The following is an 18,202-nucleotide window of genomic DNA, read 5'->3' on the forward strand; positions in this document are numbered from 1 at the left end:
TAATCCAGAACACATCTAGTCTGTTCCACAGATTGGCATCAGCTGCAGGAAAATGTGGAAAATGTCCAGAACGCTAAGCCCATTTACGGCCCAAAACAGTTCACATCTCTGTGTGTCCCGTACTCTTGTATCGTACCGAAGCGGCAGCAGGTCGTGCAGCTCACGAGAGCTTCATCCGCTCAGGATCAGGCATTAGGAGCAGCTTTACACTGAAAGTCAAACTCACACTTGACTGCACTAATGCTGTCGATGCTTGGCTTGCTTCCCACTTGAGGATGGCTCTTTCCCAGGGGAAACGTCTCTGACCTCGGGATACAGTGTCCGGGCGGATCCGAAGATCCACAAGCCTCTCCGCCGCTCCGCTTGAGCTCCGGGAACGTAAACCTCCTCAACAGCCGGCCGCCGAGAGCGCTCACGGATCTGTTCCCGGGGGATTTCCGCTGGGATTTGCTCTTGCTGCGCTCCGGGGCCGCCGCCGCTGCCAGAGCGCTCGTCGGTAAACTGCACCTCTTCTGATAATAACGGTCATCAAACCTCCGGACGGGCAGATGTTTCTTGGCTTTCGCCAGCTCTTCTTTGGCGCTTTTGGAGCCGAAAGGAGTTAATAAAATGCCAAGAGGTCCCGACGGAGGAGAATCAGGAGTGAAGCTTCTCCATGGCGTTTTGAAGGGTCTCGGCGAGTAAAACAGGCCAGGCAAGAGATGGTTCGAGCTGTTACGCAGATCATCCGCGTGTTTATGTGGAGGTTTTGATGAGAACACGAGGCCTTGAGATGAGAACGCATCACTCTCCCTCTCATATTCCTCAATAGAGTCCATCGACTGGATTCGGTTCCGCAAACCAAGGGATTTTTTCCGGGTCAAACCGCCGTGAAGGCGAGTCCCGTCTTCAGGTGGAGCTCTTCTCTCGCTGGGCTTCTCATCTTCATCGATGCTCACGGTGGAAAGCCTCTCAGCCAGCGTGTCGTCATGAATCCTCCTGGAGAGACTCCGGAGCGCCTGTAAACACTCCGTGTGTCCGAGATGCTTCGCCACCTCCACCGCAGAATTTCCCACCTTGTTTTGCCGGTCGATCTGTAGTCCCAGTCTCTTAAAAACGCGCACCAGGAACTCCACGACGGCGGGACGGCGGGCCACGACGGCGTACATGAGCGGCGTATTCCCCCAGGAGTCCGCCGCCTCGGGATCGGCTCCGTTCTCCACCAGGATCTTGACCGCATCCAGGAATCCCATCTCGCAGGCGTAGCTCAGCGGCGTACGCCCGCTCTCGTCCGGCCGGTTCACACTCGCTCCTCTCTGCAAGAGGAGATTCATGAACCTGCTCCTCGCCTCCGAATCCTGCAGGAACACGGCGGAAACCAGCGGCGTCTGCGCTCCGTCCGTCTCGGAGTCGATGATCTTCCCGTCCAGAGCGTCTAGGATGAACCTGGCCAGGTGGATCTTGTCGTTGGAGATGGCGTCCAGAAGGATCCTGGTGTCGGTCTTGGAGTCGAGCTTCAGCATGTTTAAGACTCGTTCCTCAGGCTATCGTCTCTCCGCCGCGGATCTCCGCGCTCTTTATACCTCTGCGCGGTGGAGTTTCCACGACAACACCAATCTCATTATCACACTTTATTGTTCATAAGTGGATGTGTATTAATGTGCTGATTGTAATAAGGGCTTTGGAGAGCGCCAGCTGAATGACATGAATACATGTGGCAATTACTGCATGTGATTATTGACTGGAAAGGGGAGGGTTATCTAACCCTAACCCTACCGATACAGACACCGAAGGCTTTCTTCTTATTCATATCTTTGGATAAATGGCATATTTGCAGCGTTGTACATCCAACAGCTGGACGTGCTTTTTTTTCCTGCTATCTGACATATATGAGGGAGATTTGAAAACGCTATATACATACTCACCAGAGAACATCATTTACTCTGCACACGTTTGCTGAACATTTAAAGTGCTTTCAGCCACATCTCTATGAAATCAGAGGCGTGTCCACACAGTGAACGAAATGCGCCACAGATCTAACGTAAGTTAGCGAAACAGCTGAAAACGTCCACTGGTTCCAAACAAAATCGGGCCAAAACGAAGTCTGGAGTTAGAAAGAGCTTTCTGGAAAAGTTTGTTAAACACCTCTAAGCACCCATTGGTCAGTGATGATGATGATGTAACAGGTGGGTGTGGCTCTGAGGCTCCGCCTTCTTTATCGTGAAAATCTCCGGTTAATTAGTTCTGTTCAGACTGTTGTAAAAACATGAACACTGGAGAACCGTAATTCTTCTTATCCATCATGTTTAATACTGTAAAACGGCAGTCCGTTGTATAAAGTGGTATATGAAGCTTCTTCGGATTATTAAGCGTTCTTTACGCTAAAAAGGTGGTTCTTTTAAGAACAGGTTTTTTGGGAAACGGCTCTTCTATGGCATTGCTGTGAAAACACGCTTTTGGAAGCTTTATTTATAAGACTGCAGCGGCCTCCATGAAATGACACTGCAACAGTTTTCATTTAACACCTGGAATAGTTTATTGGTACACATACTATAAAACAGTATTAAAGTAGCAGGATAACAACAGTATTTTTTGAGTATTTTCATTGCTAGAAGTTTGACAAATACGATATACATATATATATATATATATATATAAATACAAAAGCACCCACAGCATGGTCCATTGAGCTACAGAGAGACAAACGAATAGAAACGGTGAAATTCAGAGCGACAGTTCTGCAAAAATAATCTGCTTTTCCTGCAAACTATAATTTAGAGCAAAAGTCTACAAGGAAGTCGCACAACAGAAAACATTCATCTAGTGCAAAAAGCTTCTAAGAAATCAAATGTAGTCTTAAACTACCCGCTATAATATATGTATCTTTATATAAATAACCCCTTATTTTGGCATTTATCATAGTAAAATAATTTAAAGGTCCTACATGACATTTAGTGGCACATTTGTAAGCGATGGAGTTTTAAAGCACTTTGCTTTCACACGAGATATGTGGTCACCGCCGAACACTTGGAACATGATGCAAAAGAAAAGAAGAAAAGGGAACGAAACCAATAAATGGGAAACCCACGACAACCAATATACATATGATCCCAAAATCCCTTAAGTGCTCAGCTAATACGAGCCGGAATAAGCGGTACAATCAATCACCTCTCTTTAAAACAAGTACTGATAGATCAGACCTCCTGAAAGTGAGAGAACACAAACCCAGGTGGAGCCAAAGTTCAGCGTCGTGTCCGAGGAAAGTAAATAGTTTGTGTTTGCGATGCATCCAAATCCCCATGGATCAGGACCTGCAAGCGTCGCCGCTACGAGACTGAGGATCCGTCGCGTACCGAACAGCAAAAGCAAACTCCTTGAGCACCATCTACATCTCAAAGCCTGTTTAAAAAGTGTCACCGTTAAAACGAAACAAAATTTGGGTTAAAATGACGTGTACGTCTTAAAAACCGACAGGAGCGGACGATAAAAGCTCGGGACAGCAGTGGAACTCGTGTGGATTCCAGACTCTACATTCTTACTGTACTGAGGAAAGCTAGTGCTCTGCTACATAGTCAAAGGTCCTCGACATCCTATCACATATAAAGTGCTCAGGACATTAAACTAGCGCACCGTTCACAGGTATTGTGCTGACGACATTAACTAAACCGTCTGTTAATCAGACTCGTCCGCTGGCCTGGCTCTGCTACGGCTGAAATACGGCTTGAAAAGTTCACTTTTGAGTCGTCGACCCATCATGGCTGCAGCTCTGCTGATGACGGACGGGCCGCAGTGGACTGTAGAAAAACACGTGTGTGTGACGGGTCTGTCCCACCAGCGTCGTCTTCACCGTGGTGTTAGCTGGTGTGGGCGGGGTTAGAGCTGAGGTAGGGAGAGTGGGCGGGGTTAGAGCTGAGATGGGGAGAGTGGGCGGGGTTAGAGCTAAGATGGGGAGAGTGGGCGGGGTTAGAGCTGAGATGGGGAGAGTGGGCGGGTTTAGAGCTGAGATGGGGAGAGTGGGCGGGGTAAGAGCTAAGATGGGGAGAGTGGGCGGGTTTAGAGCTAAGATGGGGAGAGTGGGCGGGGTTAGAGCTAAGATGGGGAGAGTGGGCGGGGTTAGAGCTGAGATGGGGAGAGTGGGCGGGGTTAGAGCTAAGATGGGGAGAGTGGGCGGGGTTAGAGCTGAGATGGGGAGAGTGGGCGGGTTTAGAGCTGAGATGGGGAGAGTGGGCGGGGTAAGAGCTAAGATGGGGAGAGTGGGCGGGGTTAGAGCTGAGATGGGGAGAGTGGGCGGGGTTAGAGCTGAGGTAGCAAGAGTGGGCGAGGTTAGAGCTGAGGTACAGAGAGTGGGTGGGGTTAGAGCTGAGGTAGGGAGAGAGGGCGGGGTTAGAGCTAAGATGGGGAGAGTGGGCGGGGTTAGAGCTGAGATGGGGAGAGTGGACGGGGGTAAAGGCTGAGGTAGGGAGAGTGGGCGGGGTTAGAGCTGAGGTAGGGAGAGTGGGCGGGGTTAGAGCTAAGATGGGGAGAGTGGGCGGGGTTAGAGCTAAGATGGGGAGAGTGGGCGGGGTTAGAGCTAAGATGGGGAGAGTGGGCGGGGTTAGAGCTGAGATGGGGAGAGTGGGCGGGTTTAGAGCTGAGATGGGGAGAGTGGGCGGGGTTAGAGCTGAGGTAGCAAGAGTGGGCGAGGTTAGAGCTGAGGTACAGAGAGTGGGTGGGGTTAGAGCTGAGGTAGGGAGAGAGGGCGGGGCTAGAGATCTACAGAGGGCAGGGACTCTCAGGGTGAAAGACAGAAGATGGAGCCCGGGGGACAGATGGATGAAGACGGAGCCCGGGGGACAGACTGATGTCTTCAGCTCTCGTGACTCGTGTGGGAGATCATGAGGGTTTCCTCTGGTCTTCTCAGTGGACTGACGGAGCGTTTACACCACTGTGGCTGGTCTGCGGTCCATGTCCTCCTCCAGCTTCACCATCTTCTGCATGTCTTTGGCCTGGAGAATTACAGCAGACACACCATCAGATTCACATCCATCCATCCATCCATCCATTCATCCATCCATCCATCCATCCATCAACCCATCCATCCATCCATTCATTCATTCATCCATCAACCCATCCATCCATCCATCCATCCATCCATTCATTCATTCATCCATCAACCCATCCATCCATCCATCCATCTATCCATTCATTCATCCATCCATCCATCCATCAACCCATCCATTCATCCATTCATTCATCCAGATCTGTTGTCTAGAATAAAAAAAACAAAAAAAAAACGGTAACACTTTACAATAAGGTTTAACGTGTGATAACATTGGTTAGAAAAATGCTTGTGCAGCATTTATTGATCTTAGTTCATGTTAATTTCAACATTTACTAATGAATTATTAACATCTAAAGTTATATCTGTTAGTTTCATTTAATGTAAATTAACTAATGTTAACAATGATTATTAAATACTGAAACAAAGGTCTAGCTTACTGTTAGGCAATACTTGTTGTATGCATGAACTAACATTAACAAGTGGGACCTTGTTATAAAGATGCTGTTCATTCATTCAGTCACTTGTTCAGAGCTATATTCAGTAACTAAATTAAAATGATTTTCGTGTAAACTTCAAGCAAAAATCTTGGGTTCGTAATGAAGAGAAAAAAGTGGCTTGGCATATTCTTTTATTATCTAGCTGTTTTATAAAAAGAAACAATTAAAGTTAACACTTTACAATAAGGTCCCATTGGTTAATGCATTAGCTATCATTAACTAACAATAAGCAATACATTGTTACAGTATTTAATAATCATTGTTAACATTAGTAAATAAAATACAACGGTTAATTGTTAGTTCTTGTTAACAGTGTTTTAAAGTGTTACCTTCAACTATTTGAAAAACTTTTGTCCATCAAATCATTGGATGTGATGAAAGTAAAGCTAACACTTACTTACTCATCTGATGAGTCGTGAATCAATCTAACGACTCGATTCACTCACTGATTCCTTTCATCATGTCCAATTTAAAATGAGAGATGATTCTCTAAAATATCCCTTTTTGGAATCAGAATCAATATTGTTATATTTTCCATGATTCTGTCACCGACTCGATCGCATACTGAACGCTCTGTTCACCGTGGAGTGAATGCTGGATGCTGTAGGGAACACTTTCAAACGCTTGTGTTCAGTAACAGCGAGTGACTCACGGTGCGAAATGACTCATGTGGACAGTGATGAGTATCGTTTCATAACACAGGAACAACGGTGTGATGACAGTAAACCATACTGAGACTTTCAACAGGCTCATCTGAAGTGCTGCAATGACATGTTTAGTATACATAACTAATCAACTAACGAGCTCTTTATATAGAGTCTCGTCTGTGAGAGCAGCATGAGCTTGATTTGATTTGGAGCTCAACGTTCAATCGGCTGCCAGATGCCTGGCTTCTCTATGATGATTGGCCGAGCTGTCAAATGGGCGGGACATTACAACAAATGACCAATTGTGATGTATGTGACAGACAGCATTTAATATTTTAGCTTCATATTTATGCAATTAAAAAACAAGACTTTAGTTAATGCTCCTCGAGTATATGTATATTGATTGAATTGTGCTGGAAAACAAAGGCAGAAAGAGTGAGGAAGAACATGATGTTGTTGAGGATGTTTTTCTCCCTGTCTAGAATATTTGAGAAGCAGTAACCCTCATTAAGGCAGAAACGAGAATGATGAGTAAACTGAAGACAGAGGAAAGCCATGGTGAGCCTACCTGGAGTCTGACTGTTTGCATGATGGGATTTCAAAAGCTGTTCAAAGAAAAGGCAAATCATAATTTAAGGCATGGCTTCTGATGTCACACGTACAAAATATGAAAAATGGAGGAATGTGAAATCATGAAGAGGGTGACCATTCATTCATTTCAGCTAAGTGTTGAAGATCTAGCAGGGTTAGCTAGTTTAGCCGTGTCAGTGATGGCTGAAGGTTTTACCTGCTCATTGAACTTCTCGAGTTTCTCCAGCTGTTCACGCTGGTTCTTCTGCAGCTGCTCCAGCTCCTTCGCCTGCTTCATGGCCAGCTGAGACGAAGACACGGAAGAGCACGTCAACATCACGCAAACATCATGTCAATACCACGCCAACGTCATGCAAACATCATGTCAACATCACGCAAACATCATGTCAACATCATGTCAACGTCACTTAAACAACACGACAACATCACCTCAACAAAACGTCAACATAACGTCAATGTCATGCCAATGTCACGTCAATGTCACGCTAAGGTCATGCCAATGTCATGTCAACAATATCATGTCAACATCACGCCAACGTCACGCAAACATCATGTCAACATTATGCCAACATCACGCCAACGTCACGCAAAAATCATGTCAACATTATGCCAACATCACGCCAACGTCACGCAAACATCATGTCAACATTATGCCAACATCACGCCAACGTCACGCAAAAATCATGTCAACATTATGCCAACATCACGCCAACGTCACGCAAACATCATGTCAACATTATGCCAACATCACGCCAACGTCACGCAAAAATCATGTCAACATTATGCCAACATCACGCCAACGTCACGCAAACATCATGTCAACATTATGTCAACGTCACGCAAACACGATGTCAACATCACGGCGACTTCATGCAAACATCATGTCAATACCACGCCAACGGCACACAAACATCATGTCAACATCACGCCAACGTCACGCAAACATCATGTCAACATTATGCCAATGTCACGCAAACATAATGTCAATACCACGCCAACGTCACGCAAACATCATGTCAACATCATGTCAACGTCACTTAAACAACACGACAACATCACTTCAACAAAACGTCAACATAACGTCAATGTCATGCCAATGTCACGCTAAGGTCATGCCAATGTCATGTCAACAATATCATGTCAACACCACGCCAAAGTTACGCAATCATGTCAACACCACGCCAAAATCACGCCAATGTCACGCCAACGTCAAGTCAATGTCACGCTAAGGTCACGCCAATGTCACATCAACAACACCTAAATGTCACGACAACGTCACTACAACACACCAACGTCACTTCAACAACACGCCAATGTCACGCCAACGTCAAGTCAATGGCACGCTAAGGTCACGTCAATGTCACGCTAAGGTCACGTCAATGTCACGCTAAGGTCACGCCAATGTCACGCTAAGGTCACGTCAACAACACCTCAATGTCACGCCAACGTCACTTCAACAACAAGCCAACGACGTCAAGTCAATGTCACGCCAACATCACAACAACGTCATGTCAATCCAAAGTCACGTTAATGTCGCGACAACGTCACTTCAACAACATGTCAACATCACGTCAATGTCACGGCAACAAGATAATATATACAAAACAAAAACATAAACTAAACAGGAAACAGGACTGTATATGGAAGCTTGTTTCTGCCACAGAATAAAAAATAAAAAAGGTAATTGCAACTTTTTTTCCCCGCACTTGCAAATTTATATTTAACAATTCTGATTTTCTTTAGAACTGTGAGATATACACTCACAAATTCAATAAATTTGTTTTGAATTTTTAGATAAAAAGTCACAATTTTATTTTGTGGTGGAAACAAGCTCTCATACGGCTGATAATCGATTACATAAAGCCCGACTGATGCATCATTGATTCTGTTTATTACTGTGAAACGACCTGTACTGTATAAAACGCTGTAGAAATAAAGCAGACTCGACTTCTTAAATCCATCATTTTAGTCTCAGACACTTAAAATGAAAATAAATAGAAGAAGAAGTTGCTTTCTCATGTTTCTCTCAGGATGATCAGCACTTCAACAACCCCTTCATAACCCCAGCGAAGAGCATCAACCAACCCGTTTTCTCTCCTCGAGGAACTTTTTGGTGTTGCTGCTGTTCAGCTCCCGAACTCTCCTGCACACACACACACACACACACACACACAGAGGTCAGATCTGCAGGGGTCAGAGGGCCATCGTGGTGTTCTGTGGACCCGCACCTCTCGCGCTCAGCCTTGTTCTTGATGCTCTTGTCCTGGCTGATGGCTTTGCTGTTCTCCATGGACGTCTTCGCCTGGTTACCCTTCATCTCTTTGCTTTGCCTGTCAATCAAACAGAACAGGATCACGGTTCACGGTTATGAAACATCATGGAGAGCCAAGGCCTTTCTCATGGAGATCCTGCAGAACAAACGGAGAACGGGTTCACGCCGAGGGGAATTATCAGCATAATTAATAAAGACACTCGAGTTCAATAGAGACTCGCTCTCTGAAGACGCCCTCCTGGACTCATGCAACATTAATGCCTGTTAATTATGGCCGTATCTCCATCATAAAGAGGATAATACGGGCCCTGATGAAAATATTCATGACGGTATGAGTGTGGCTTGTTAATCAGATGCGAGTCATTAGCATACTACGCTTCACTGTAGACATGAATACGGTTCGCTATTCGGAACAGGGTGTGCGAATCTTTAGGTTGATTTGATTCACGATTCATAGGTTTCGCAAATTCAGAATAATTTGATCCGATTCATAATGAGATTCTATTCAATTTGATACCTGATACTTCTTCCTAATGTGTTTCAGATCTATAGTTTTCCTATTTCTGGAAATAGCACAAAAAAAATGATGCATTTTTCCTCGTTTTCCACGGCCGTCACAAACCCAATCCAGACGCTACATTCGGTTTACTCAAAGCCTTCAATGCAATGCTCCTCTGCTCACCAACGCTTCATTTATTTGATAATTAATACAGAAACCCCCCCCAGTAATATTACTAATATTATGCTGTAATATAAACAACATCATTACTCCAGTCTTCAGTGTCACATGATCCTTCAGAAATCTTTCTAATATGATGATTTTATGATCAAAAATACTCATTATTATTATCAACACATTGTTAAACAAATGAATGTAGGCTTGGTGAGCAGAAAATACTTTTACAAACATGAAAAATCTTGCCGATCCAAAACTTTTGTCTTGTAGTGTATCTAACAGCACAAATGTCCGTTTTAAGATCAGAGCGCATGCGTCAGCAGGATCTGCACTCGATGCACCGAGAGGCGTGTGTGCGTGTGTGTGTGTGTGTGTCCTCACCGCTCGTGGATGAGCTTGAGCTGCAGTGTTTGCTGGTCCTGAACGCTGGCCAGAAGCTTCTTCAAGACCTCGCACTGCTGCGTCACATGGGCGTCCCTCATCTCCTGCTCCTCTGTGCTGTGGCCGTTGATCATCTCGGACCACTCTTTAGTGTGCTGGGCCACCATGTCCTTCACCTGAGCACACACACCAAACACACTGCATGGAGATTTCGTTTGCCCTCATCCTCGCCTCGGGTCATTTTCACTGGGAAGTTTATTTTTTTAAATTGAGCGTTCATCGGAGGGGACCAAGACCGATGAGTTTTGTTGCATTTGAATCGTGAACACAAAAATAAAAACTGAATGGATTTGAGGTTTGTGGTTGAAAGGTAGAAAAGAAACAAATCCTTCAGGAAGTTTTTTAATTTCAATATTCAAAATTTTTCAATTTTTAATTTCAATATTCAGATTCAAATTAAGAAAGCTAAAACATTTCCAAATTTTGTATTTTCTCTAATGTCTACATGTGTATCTGAATGCAGACTGAATGAACCGGCTTTAGGACCCAGCGCAACAGCTCCTCTGCTCCATATACAGATATAAGCCCATCCAGAGGCATGAAATATCATATATTATTATTATTTTCCCACAGGAGGTCAAAGACTCCCAGTGTAAGAGATGTAGAGCTGAGTTAAAAGAGGTATGCATGAAATTGTGAGTTTTTAAGTTGAAAGAATTTAAGGAACATGCTTCAATTACTATATATTAAATATTTATATTATATAAAATTGCATTAAAAAATGTACAATTTTTTTTTATCAAAATAAATAAAACAAGACATTTTAACATTTTATGAAATAAAATAAGCTTTCTGGACGAAAAAGTCAATACGATCTATCGATTAAGGATCATTTTAGGGCTTCGGGTCAAATTGACCCGCGAGGGGAGGGTTCGTTACAGGACGCGAGGGAAGCGTGAGAGTGTGAAAGCGCTCAGCATGTGAGTGTGTGTGAGTGTTGTGTGTGTGAGTGTGTGTGTGCTCTTGATGAGTGTGTGGTGCTTTTGATGATCAGTATGTAGATGTAGTGAGTAGAAGTGTTTCTGAATGCCAGTCTGCTGTCGTGTGTTCATTACGCTGTGCATTGAAGGGTCACTGATGTACGAACACAGTTTATGCACTAGTGTAACCTCATTTTCCTTGTATGCACATTAAGTAAATTATATTTTATTCAAGAACAATTGCGGTGCTTGATTTGGTTTACATTTGTTTATATGCGCTCGCTTGCGCCCTCTTGTGGCGTACAGTTCTGTTTCCTCTAACATTAAGTTTTGCCCTTAAAATTCGAACATTCATAGAATTGAGCTTTTCAGCCATTTTGCCAGCCCTGGTGGGATTTTCTCCAGTACCTTTTCTTTATGGTCTGTCGTGAGCGTCTCCACCTTTATCGCCGTTTCCTTCTTCAACTCGGAGCAGTTGTTTTCTCTGAAATCGAAAAGAACAAGTGTCACAGAAACATCATCAGCGAGCGCCGGACAGTGACATCATCAGCGAGTGCAGGACAGTGACATCATCAGCTCACCCTCTCTTCTTGATGGCCTTCTCCAGCAGCTTCTCCAGCGTCAGCTTCTCCTTGTCATGCTGAGCCACCAGTTTATCCACCTGAGAACAGTGGGACTTCTGCACAGCGTTGTGTTCCTGCAGGAAGAGGAGGAGGAGCTTATCAGAGAGAGGAGCAGAATCTAATCAGAGAGAGGAGGAGCTTCTCAGAGAGATGAGGAGGAGCTTATCAGGGACAGGAGGAGCTTATCAGAGAGAGGAGGAGGAGCTTATCAGAGAGAGGAGGAGCTTATCAGAGAGAGGAGGAGGAGCTTATCAGAGAGAGGAGGAGGAGGAGTTTATTAGAGAGAGGAGGAGGAGGATGAGTTTATAATGAGGAAGTGAAGTGATGACGTCTTGAACACAGACCTTAGTGTGTCGTTTCTTTAGCGTGTTCAGCTCCTTCTGCTGCTTCTTCATTAGTTTAGTGAAGGTCTACAAAAGAGATTCATGGCATTCAAACGACAGAAACCTCTGAAACTACCAGCAGATCATGGCAGAGTAAAGAGGAACATGGGAAACCAATCAGAGCATTGTTCATGAAACGGTTTTAAACGTTTCTACTTGTTTCAGAACATTCAAAAGTAACGTTACCATCATGTTTGAAGAATGATACAATGGAATGTTTCCTTAACGCTCACATAACCAGGAAAAACGGGACAGTTTGAACAACATTTTTACTTAAAGGATAATTCCAGAATTTAGCACTTTGAGTCTATTTTCTAATTTGTTTTGGATGAAGTAGAGTGGTGTGGACAGAAAGTTTGACGATGGGTCCTCCTTCAGAGTGGCTGTCTATGGGCGAGCACAAACATGTCCTTAAAGGAGAACTCTGGGCGCAAAATGAACCTTTGGTCTAATAACACATCAGTACCTAGTCGACCATTCTCTGAGATTTGTTTTCATGATAATCGAATGTAAAGAGTTTTTTCTCTAAAAACTGTTTAGATTATAACGCTAGTATATGGGGGCAAATAATAAAGGGTTAGGTAGAAAGAAATCACTAGTTAATACCACTAACAAGACTCAAAATAACCCCACACTAACACAGTAACATAATGAGGCTCCATACATGCAAAACGAAGCATTGAGAACGTTGTAAGTGTTCAGACCGTTTAATAAGAAGACACTTTATAAAGACAGTTCACTTCATGAATACAGACAGGAGCCATCTTTGGAAAACAGTGTCGACCAGTCGAATTACCCACAATACTGTGCAAACGGGCATCTTACCTTCATCTGCTTCAGATCTTCAATGTTCACCTGATTATCTGGACACAGAGGAACCGGAAATGAACCACTCCAACTCGACACACATCGAGGCTTTGGGTTTGTGTTATTTTAAGGTTTTATCAGATTGATTTTTCAACAAACAATTCAAAAAATTTGGTTTAAACATGAAACTGATTCAGTGGGAAATATCTTTTATCTATCAGGATTTGACTGGATGTGTGTGTGTGTGTGTGTCTCACCGCGTCTGGTCTCAGTGATGTTGTTCTGAGTGGCGTTCACCTCGGAGCTGCTCTGTGGCGTCACGTTGGTCTTCACCTGATTCACTTTCCCTTTCTTATCACTCTTGGAGCTTTCGTTAGGCACGTCTGCGATGTCACTCTGCAGCGCGACAACAAACACAGTCAGGACACACACACACACACACACAGACACACACTCTCTCTCTCTCTCACTCATTCACTCACTCACACTATTTTACTCTCTCGCTCACTAACTCACCCACCCACTCACTCACTCACTCTCTCACTCACTCTCTCACTCACTCACTCACTCACTCACTCACTCACTCACTCTCGCTCATTCTCACACACTCACTGACTCACTCACTCACTGACTCACTCACTCACTGACTCACTCACTCACTCACTCACTCACCCACTCACTCACTATCTCACTCACTCTCTCACTCACCCACTCACTCACTATCTCACTCACTCTCTCACTCACTCACTCACTCACTCACTGACTCACTCACTCACTCACTCAATAACTTACTGACTCACTCACCCACTCACTCACTCACTCACTCACCCACTCACTCACTCACTCACTGACTCACTCACTCACTGACTCACTCACACACTCACTCACTCACTATCTCACTCACTCTCTCACTCACTCACTCACCCACTCACTCACTCACTCACTCACTCACTGACTCACTCACTCTCTCACTCACTCACTCACTCACTCACTCTCGCTCATTCTCACTCTCTCACTCACTCACTCACTCACTCTCGCTCATTCTCACTCACTCACTCACTCACCCACTCACTCACTATCTCACTCACTCTCTCACTATCTCACTCACTCTCTCACTCACTATCTCACTCACTCTCTCACTCACTCACAGTGCCCTGGTTCTGAACGCACCGTATCGATACCGAGAGCTCGCATCTGATCGGCTCGCTTCTCTGCGATGGTGAGGAACTTCTTCGGGTCAGAGAGAGCATCGACGATGGCTGGAGAACGATCAGACGGAAGATTACAGTCATCAAACAATATGACTACAGTGACACTGTACACAATTAATAACCAGCTCATATATTCATCTCATTACAAAAAAATACACACAACATCTAGTCAGCCTTAGAGAGGCAAAAACCCATAAATAATTCAAATAAAATATTTAAATCTCCTCAGAATGATGTAATAATATAATATCTAATGAACACATTAACTGTATAGAAAAAATATTATATGATTAAAAAATCCTAACAATATGAACTATTAAAGTCCCCCTGTGGTGTAATGTTGTTGATGTGTGTGTGTGGTGTGTTATTAATCTGCTTTAACACACACCGTGTGTGCGTTGATAAGTGGACAGCATTGCTGAGTATTTCCTCCTTAAAACTGCAGTGAACCAAAGACAGTCTCAAAAACACGAAATCGCTGGTGTTTCTGACGTCACAAACCACCTCGTAACCAATCAGATCAACGTGTGATCGACAACCAATGGATCTCTGAGTGAGTGGAGGCGGGGCTCATTTGCATATTCATAGAAACCGCGCATACTAAATGAGGTGTGGGTGTCGAGTTACAGTCAAGATATTTTAAGGCATGAAGATTTTTTTTAAGGAAAAGGTTTAAATATGTAATTTTGGTGATCAAAGGTGAGTTTTAAGGGATTGAATAATTGACACAGAGGGACTTAAATGTTAAAATCAAGATGAAATAAGATAAATAATGATTTTGAAGTATGTTTTATTGTTAGTGTAATGTAAACAATGTAAACAGCGGCGGCCCGTGATGTCACTTCCTGTGAGCCGCGCGAACTCACCTCCGAAGCCGTCGGGCACGTATGTCTTGAGGACGATGTTGCAGAAGACGGTGGGCAGCGACAGAGGCTTGTTGCCCTCGTTGCGCAGCGAGATGTGCCTGTAGCCCGCCTGGAGCCCGTCCAGGGGCAGGATCCGCTGGCCAATCAGCTTGTTGTTATCGTCGTATACGGCGATCCGCAGAACCGCCAGATCCGGCAGGATCACCTGAGCACAGCGACAGAGACTCAGGAATTAATGAGGCAGCAGGGCGAACACAGAGGCATGATGGGATACGACACGCGACGCTCACATCTGCATTGCTGTTCTTACCCCCCACAGCACTATACAGGACCTTAGGGAAACCCCTACTGGATGTGTGTGCACGTGTGCGTGTGTGAGAGGGAGTGAGTGTGTGTGTGGGTGTGTGTGAGAGAGAGTGTGTGTGTTTGTGCGTGAGAGAGAGAGAGAGAGAGAGAGAGAGAGAGTGTGTGTGTGAGAGAGAGAGAGAGAGAGTGTGTGTGTGTGAGAGAGAGAGTGTGTGTTTGTGTGTGAGAGAGAGAGAAAGAGAGAGAGAGTGTGTGTATGTGTGCGTGAGAGAAAGTGTGAGAGAGAGTGTGTGTGTTTGTGCGTGAGAGAGAGAGAGAGAGAGAGAGAGAGTGTGTTTGTGCATGAGAGAGAGAGAGAGAGAGAGAGTGTGTGTGTGTGTGTGAGAGAGAGAGTGTGTGTTTGTGTGTGAGAGAGAGAGAAAGAGAGAGAGAGTGTGTGTTTGTGTGTGTGAGAGAGAGTGTGTAAGAGAGTGTGTGTGTGGCACTGCGGCAGTGGTGATTTATGGTCCGTGTCTGTGGTGTCAGTGTCACGGCCGAGAGACTCCAACAACATCCTGCAGCATCAGCACAACGACTGCTCATTACCTGTGTGTGTGTGTGTGTGTGTGTGTGTGTGTGTGTGTGAGCCGCGGATTCATGTGTACGATGTGAACGATCACATGGATCTGGTCGCAGGACCCTGCACAGTTCATGTTGCCCCAGTTCATGTTCTTCTGGCACCTCGTGGAATCGGATGAATCATTTCAAGCATTATATTGAACTGAATCACTTCGTGACTTTTGTTTCATGTTCACAGTCCTGTTCGTTCAATGAATCACTATCAAAAAGAATCAACCCCTTTAACTAAAAGGAGTCCCTGTCCAATAGGGCTGTCAATCTTCCTCTATAATACTATTCGAATTCCATTCCTTATTTTATGTAATATTCGAATAATAAATGCTCAAATGTATCATATTATTAATATTTACGACATTACACATTTCTATGGATCGTCAATGCCACTATAGCCTGTGGTTGTTGTTACACATTCGGCCCACTAGAGGGACATCTAACATTACTACAATAAGCATTTAGGGGCTGTTTACACCTGGCCACTTCAGATCCGATCGCTCTGATTTATCAAAACCATTCCATTACACCTGCTCACATACATGTGTTTTTGCAAAACAGATATAAATCCGATCTTCAATTCCCGCACTATATGCAGATTTAATGATGTGCACGTGCAAGTATATTTTATTGATCATCCGCTAATTTCAAAATCAGCAAAGAAGGCAATAAGAGAGATCGGCAACAGCCCTGGTAAGATCAGTTCATTCCTTTACTTTTAATGAAGATGGTCGTGTTAATCGTCTTACTTTCACTTTGATTTGCGATAGATTGCGGCGAATAGGGGCTCAGATCTGAGGTGATGTGATCGTCATATCGCGTCGGAAGTTCCGGAAGTCTCCCGCATATTGATAGCGTCTCCCTGATGGCCGCAAATTAGTTAAAATCTCCCGGAATCCGCGCATGACATAATAGCGCGCGGCGCGTGCATGGCAGAGAGGGAGTGAACGAGACCTTGCGAATGTGCCACGCGAAAGCTAGTCCCGCGCTCTCCTATTGTTAATAAGAAAGCGATCTAACAAGGGGCCGTTTACACCTGGTCACTTCGGAAGTATATATATTTTTAAATATATATAAAAGCAATATTCAAATTGTAACTTTAGCATTCGAAAAGTATTGATTTTTTTAATATTCGAATTCTATTCGAATTTCGGAATTCGTTCCAACAGCCCTACTGTCCAAACAAACACATGAAATGAAAACTAAGAATGAACTAAAACCGAACTGATATTGAGAAGGTTGTGAACCAGAATCATGAGGGGGTTCGGGACCTTTCTGAAGACGAACGGCTCCTCGTTGTAGTACGGGTTCAGGCCGTTGTTCATCACCATGCGTGTGCGGAACTCCTTCCGGATGGTGTCGGTGGGAAGGCCATACATGTCCACCTCCACATACGTGCCGATCTTCTTATCCGATAGGAACTGACCCGAGAACACCTGAGCAACGACACGGATATGAACACGTCAGTGATGCTGGAGTTCAGATCTGAGAGACGGAATGACTCAGAATTAAAGAGTCGAATGAAATGATTCAGAGCCATGAATCATTTCTACCTTCTCTCAGACACAAATACACACAACTGTACCTTTAAGAAATCTATACGTAAATGAGTGTGTGTGAATGAATGTGTGAGTGAGTATGTGTCTGTGTGTGTGTGAGCAAGTGTTGTTGAGTGTGTGTGTGTGTGTGTGTGTGTGTGTCACCTGTACGCTACAGGTAGCTGCTATCACTCCATCCACTGGTGTCTCAGAGAACGGGTCAAACATGCGGTCGCCGCGGCGCATGAAGTCCGGCTTCAGCAGGAACCTTGAGGAGAGAGAGAGAGAGAGAGAGAGAGAGAGAGAGAATCATTAGTGATGACAGGAGAGAGAGAGTCGCATCAGTGGCTACATTTACATGCAACCTAATAATCTGTTAGTAATGGGATAGATCGGACTGAAAGCTTCATGTAAACAATTCAGCTGGATCCGAACGATATTTCGTAATGTCATTGTGTCTGTCAAATAGTGCAATGACATAGAAATAGCGTAATGATGTAGAAATAGCATAGAAATAGCATAATGGCGTAGAAATAGCGTAATGATGTAGAAATAGCGTAATGACGTGGAAATAGCATAGAAATAGCGTAATGACTTTGAAATAGCGTAATGTTGTAGAAATAACATAATGGCATAGAAATAGCGTAATGACGTTGAAATAGCGTAACAGCATAATGACGTTGAAATAGCGTAATGACGTTGAAATAGCGTAATGGCGTTGAAATAGCGTAATGACTTTGAAATAGCGTAACAGCGTAATGACGTTGAAATAGCGTAATGACGTTGAAATAGCGT

General features: G+C 44.3%; 2 protein-coding genes across 7 annotated transcripts in view; both read right to left on the bottom strand.

The window, feature by feature from the left end:
* The window catches only part of LOC148976894 (uncharacterized), a 2,445-nt gene extending 899 nt beyond the window's left edge, over nucleotides 1-1,546 (bottom strand). Inside the window, exon 1 of the mRNA XM_089119012.1 lies at nucleotides 1-1,546. This exon is cut by the window's left edge and continues 899 nt beyond it. Coding sequence (XP_088975138.1) covers nucleotides 186-1,502 — 1,317 coding nt within the window. The 5' untranslated portion in view covers nucleotides 1,503-1,546 and the 3' untranslated portion in view covers nucleotides 1-185.
* A 944-nt stretch (nucleotides 1,547-2,490) lies between these two features.
* Nucleotides 2,491-18,202, bottom strand: part of plcb4b (phospholipase C, beta 4b) — a 68,166-nt gene continuing 52,454 nt past the window's right edge. For 5 of the 6 annotated variants that reach the window (XM_089119008.1, XM_089119009.1, XM_089119006.1 and 2 more), the window contains 15 exons: nucleotides 17,573-17,675; nucleotides 17,141-17,305; nucleotides 14,955-15,159; nucleotides 14,048-14,136; nucleotides 13,135-13,273; nucleotides 12,896-12,933; nucleotides 12,032-12,097; nucleotides 11,646-11,761; nucleotides 11,473-11,548; nucleotides 10,085-10,260; nucleotides 8,984-9,085; nucleotides 8,841-8,898; nucleotides 6,952-7,038; nucleotides 6,733-6,769; nucleotides 2,491-4,964 (listed from right to left, as the gene is read on the bottom strand). In XM_089119008.1, coding sequence (XP_088975134.1) covers nucleotides 4,876-4,964; nucleotides 6,733-6,769; nucleotides 6,952-7,038; nucleotides 8,841-8,898; nucleotides 8,984-9,085; nucleotides 10,085-10,260; nucleotides 11,473-11,548; nucleotides 11,646-11,761; nucleotides 12,032-12,097; nucleotides 12,896-12,933; nucleotides 13,135-13,273; nucleotides 14,048-14,136; nucleotides 14,955-15,159; nucleotides 17,141-17,305; nucleotides 17,573-17,675 — 1,546 coding nt within the window. In that variant the 3' untranslated portion in view covers nucleotides 2,491-4,875. The remainder of the gene's footprint in view (nucleotides 4,965-6,732; nucleotides 6,770-6,951; nucleotides 7,039-8,840; nucleotides 8,899-8,983; nucleotides 9,086-10,084; nucleotides 10,261-11,472; nucleotides 11,549-11,645; nucleotides 11,762-12,031; nucleotides 12,098-12,895; nucleotides 12,934-13,134; nucleotides 13,274-14,047; nucleotides 14,137-14,954; nucleotides 15,160-17,140; nucleotides 17,306-17,572; nucleotides 17,676-18,202) is intronic. The other variant, XM_089119011.1, reaches the window with a different exon arrangement.

The sequence above is a fragment of the Pimephales promelas genome, chromosome 13 (genome assembly GCF_988280905.1).
Source record: "Pimephales promelas chromosome 13, fPimPro1.hap1.1, whole genome shotgun sequence".
NCBI lineage: Eukaryota > Metazoa > Chordata > Actinopteri > Cypriniformes > Leuciscidae > Pimephales > Pimephales promelas.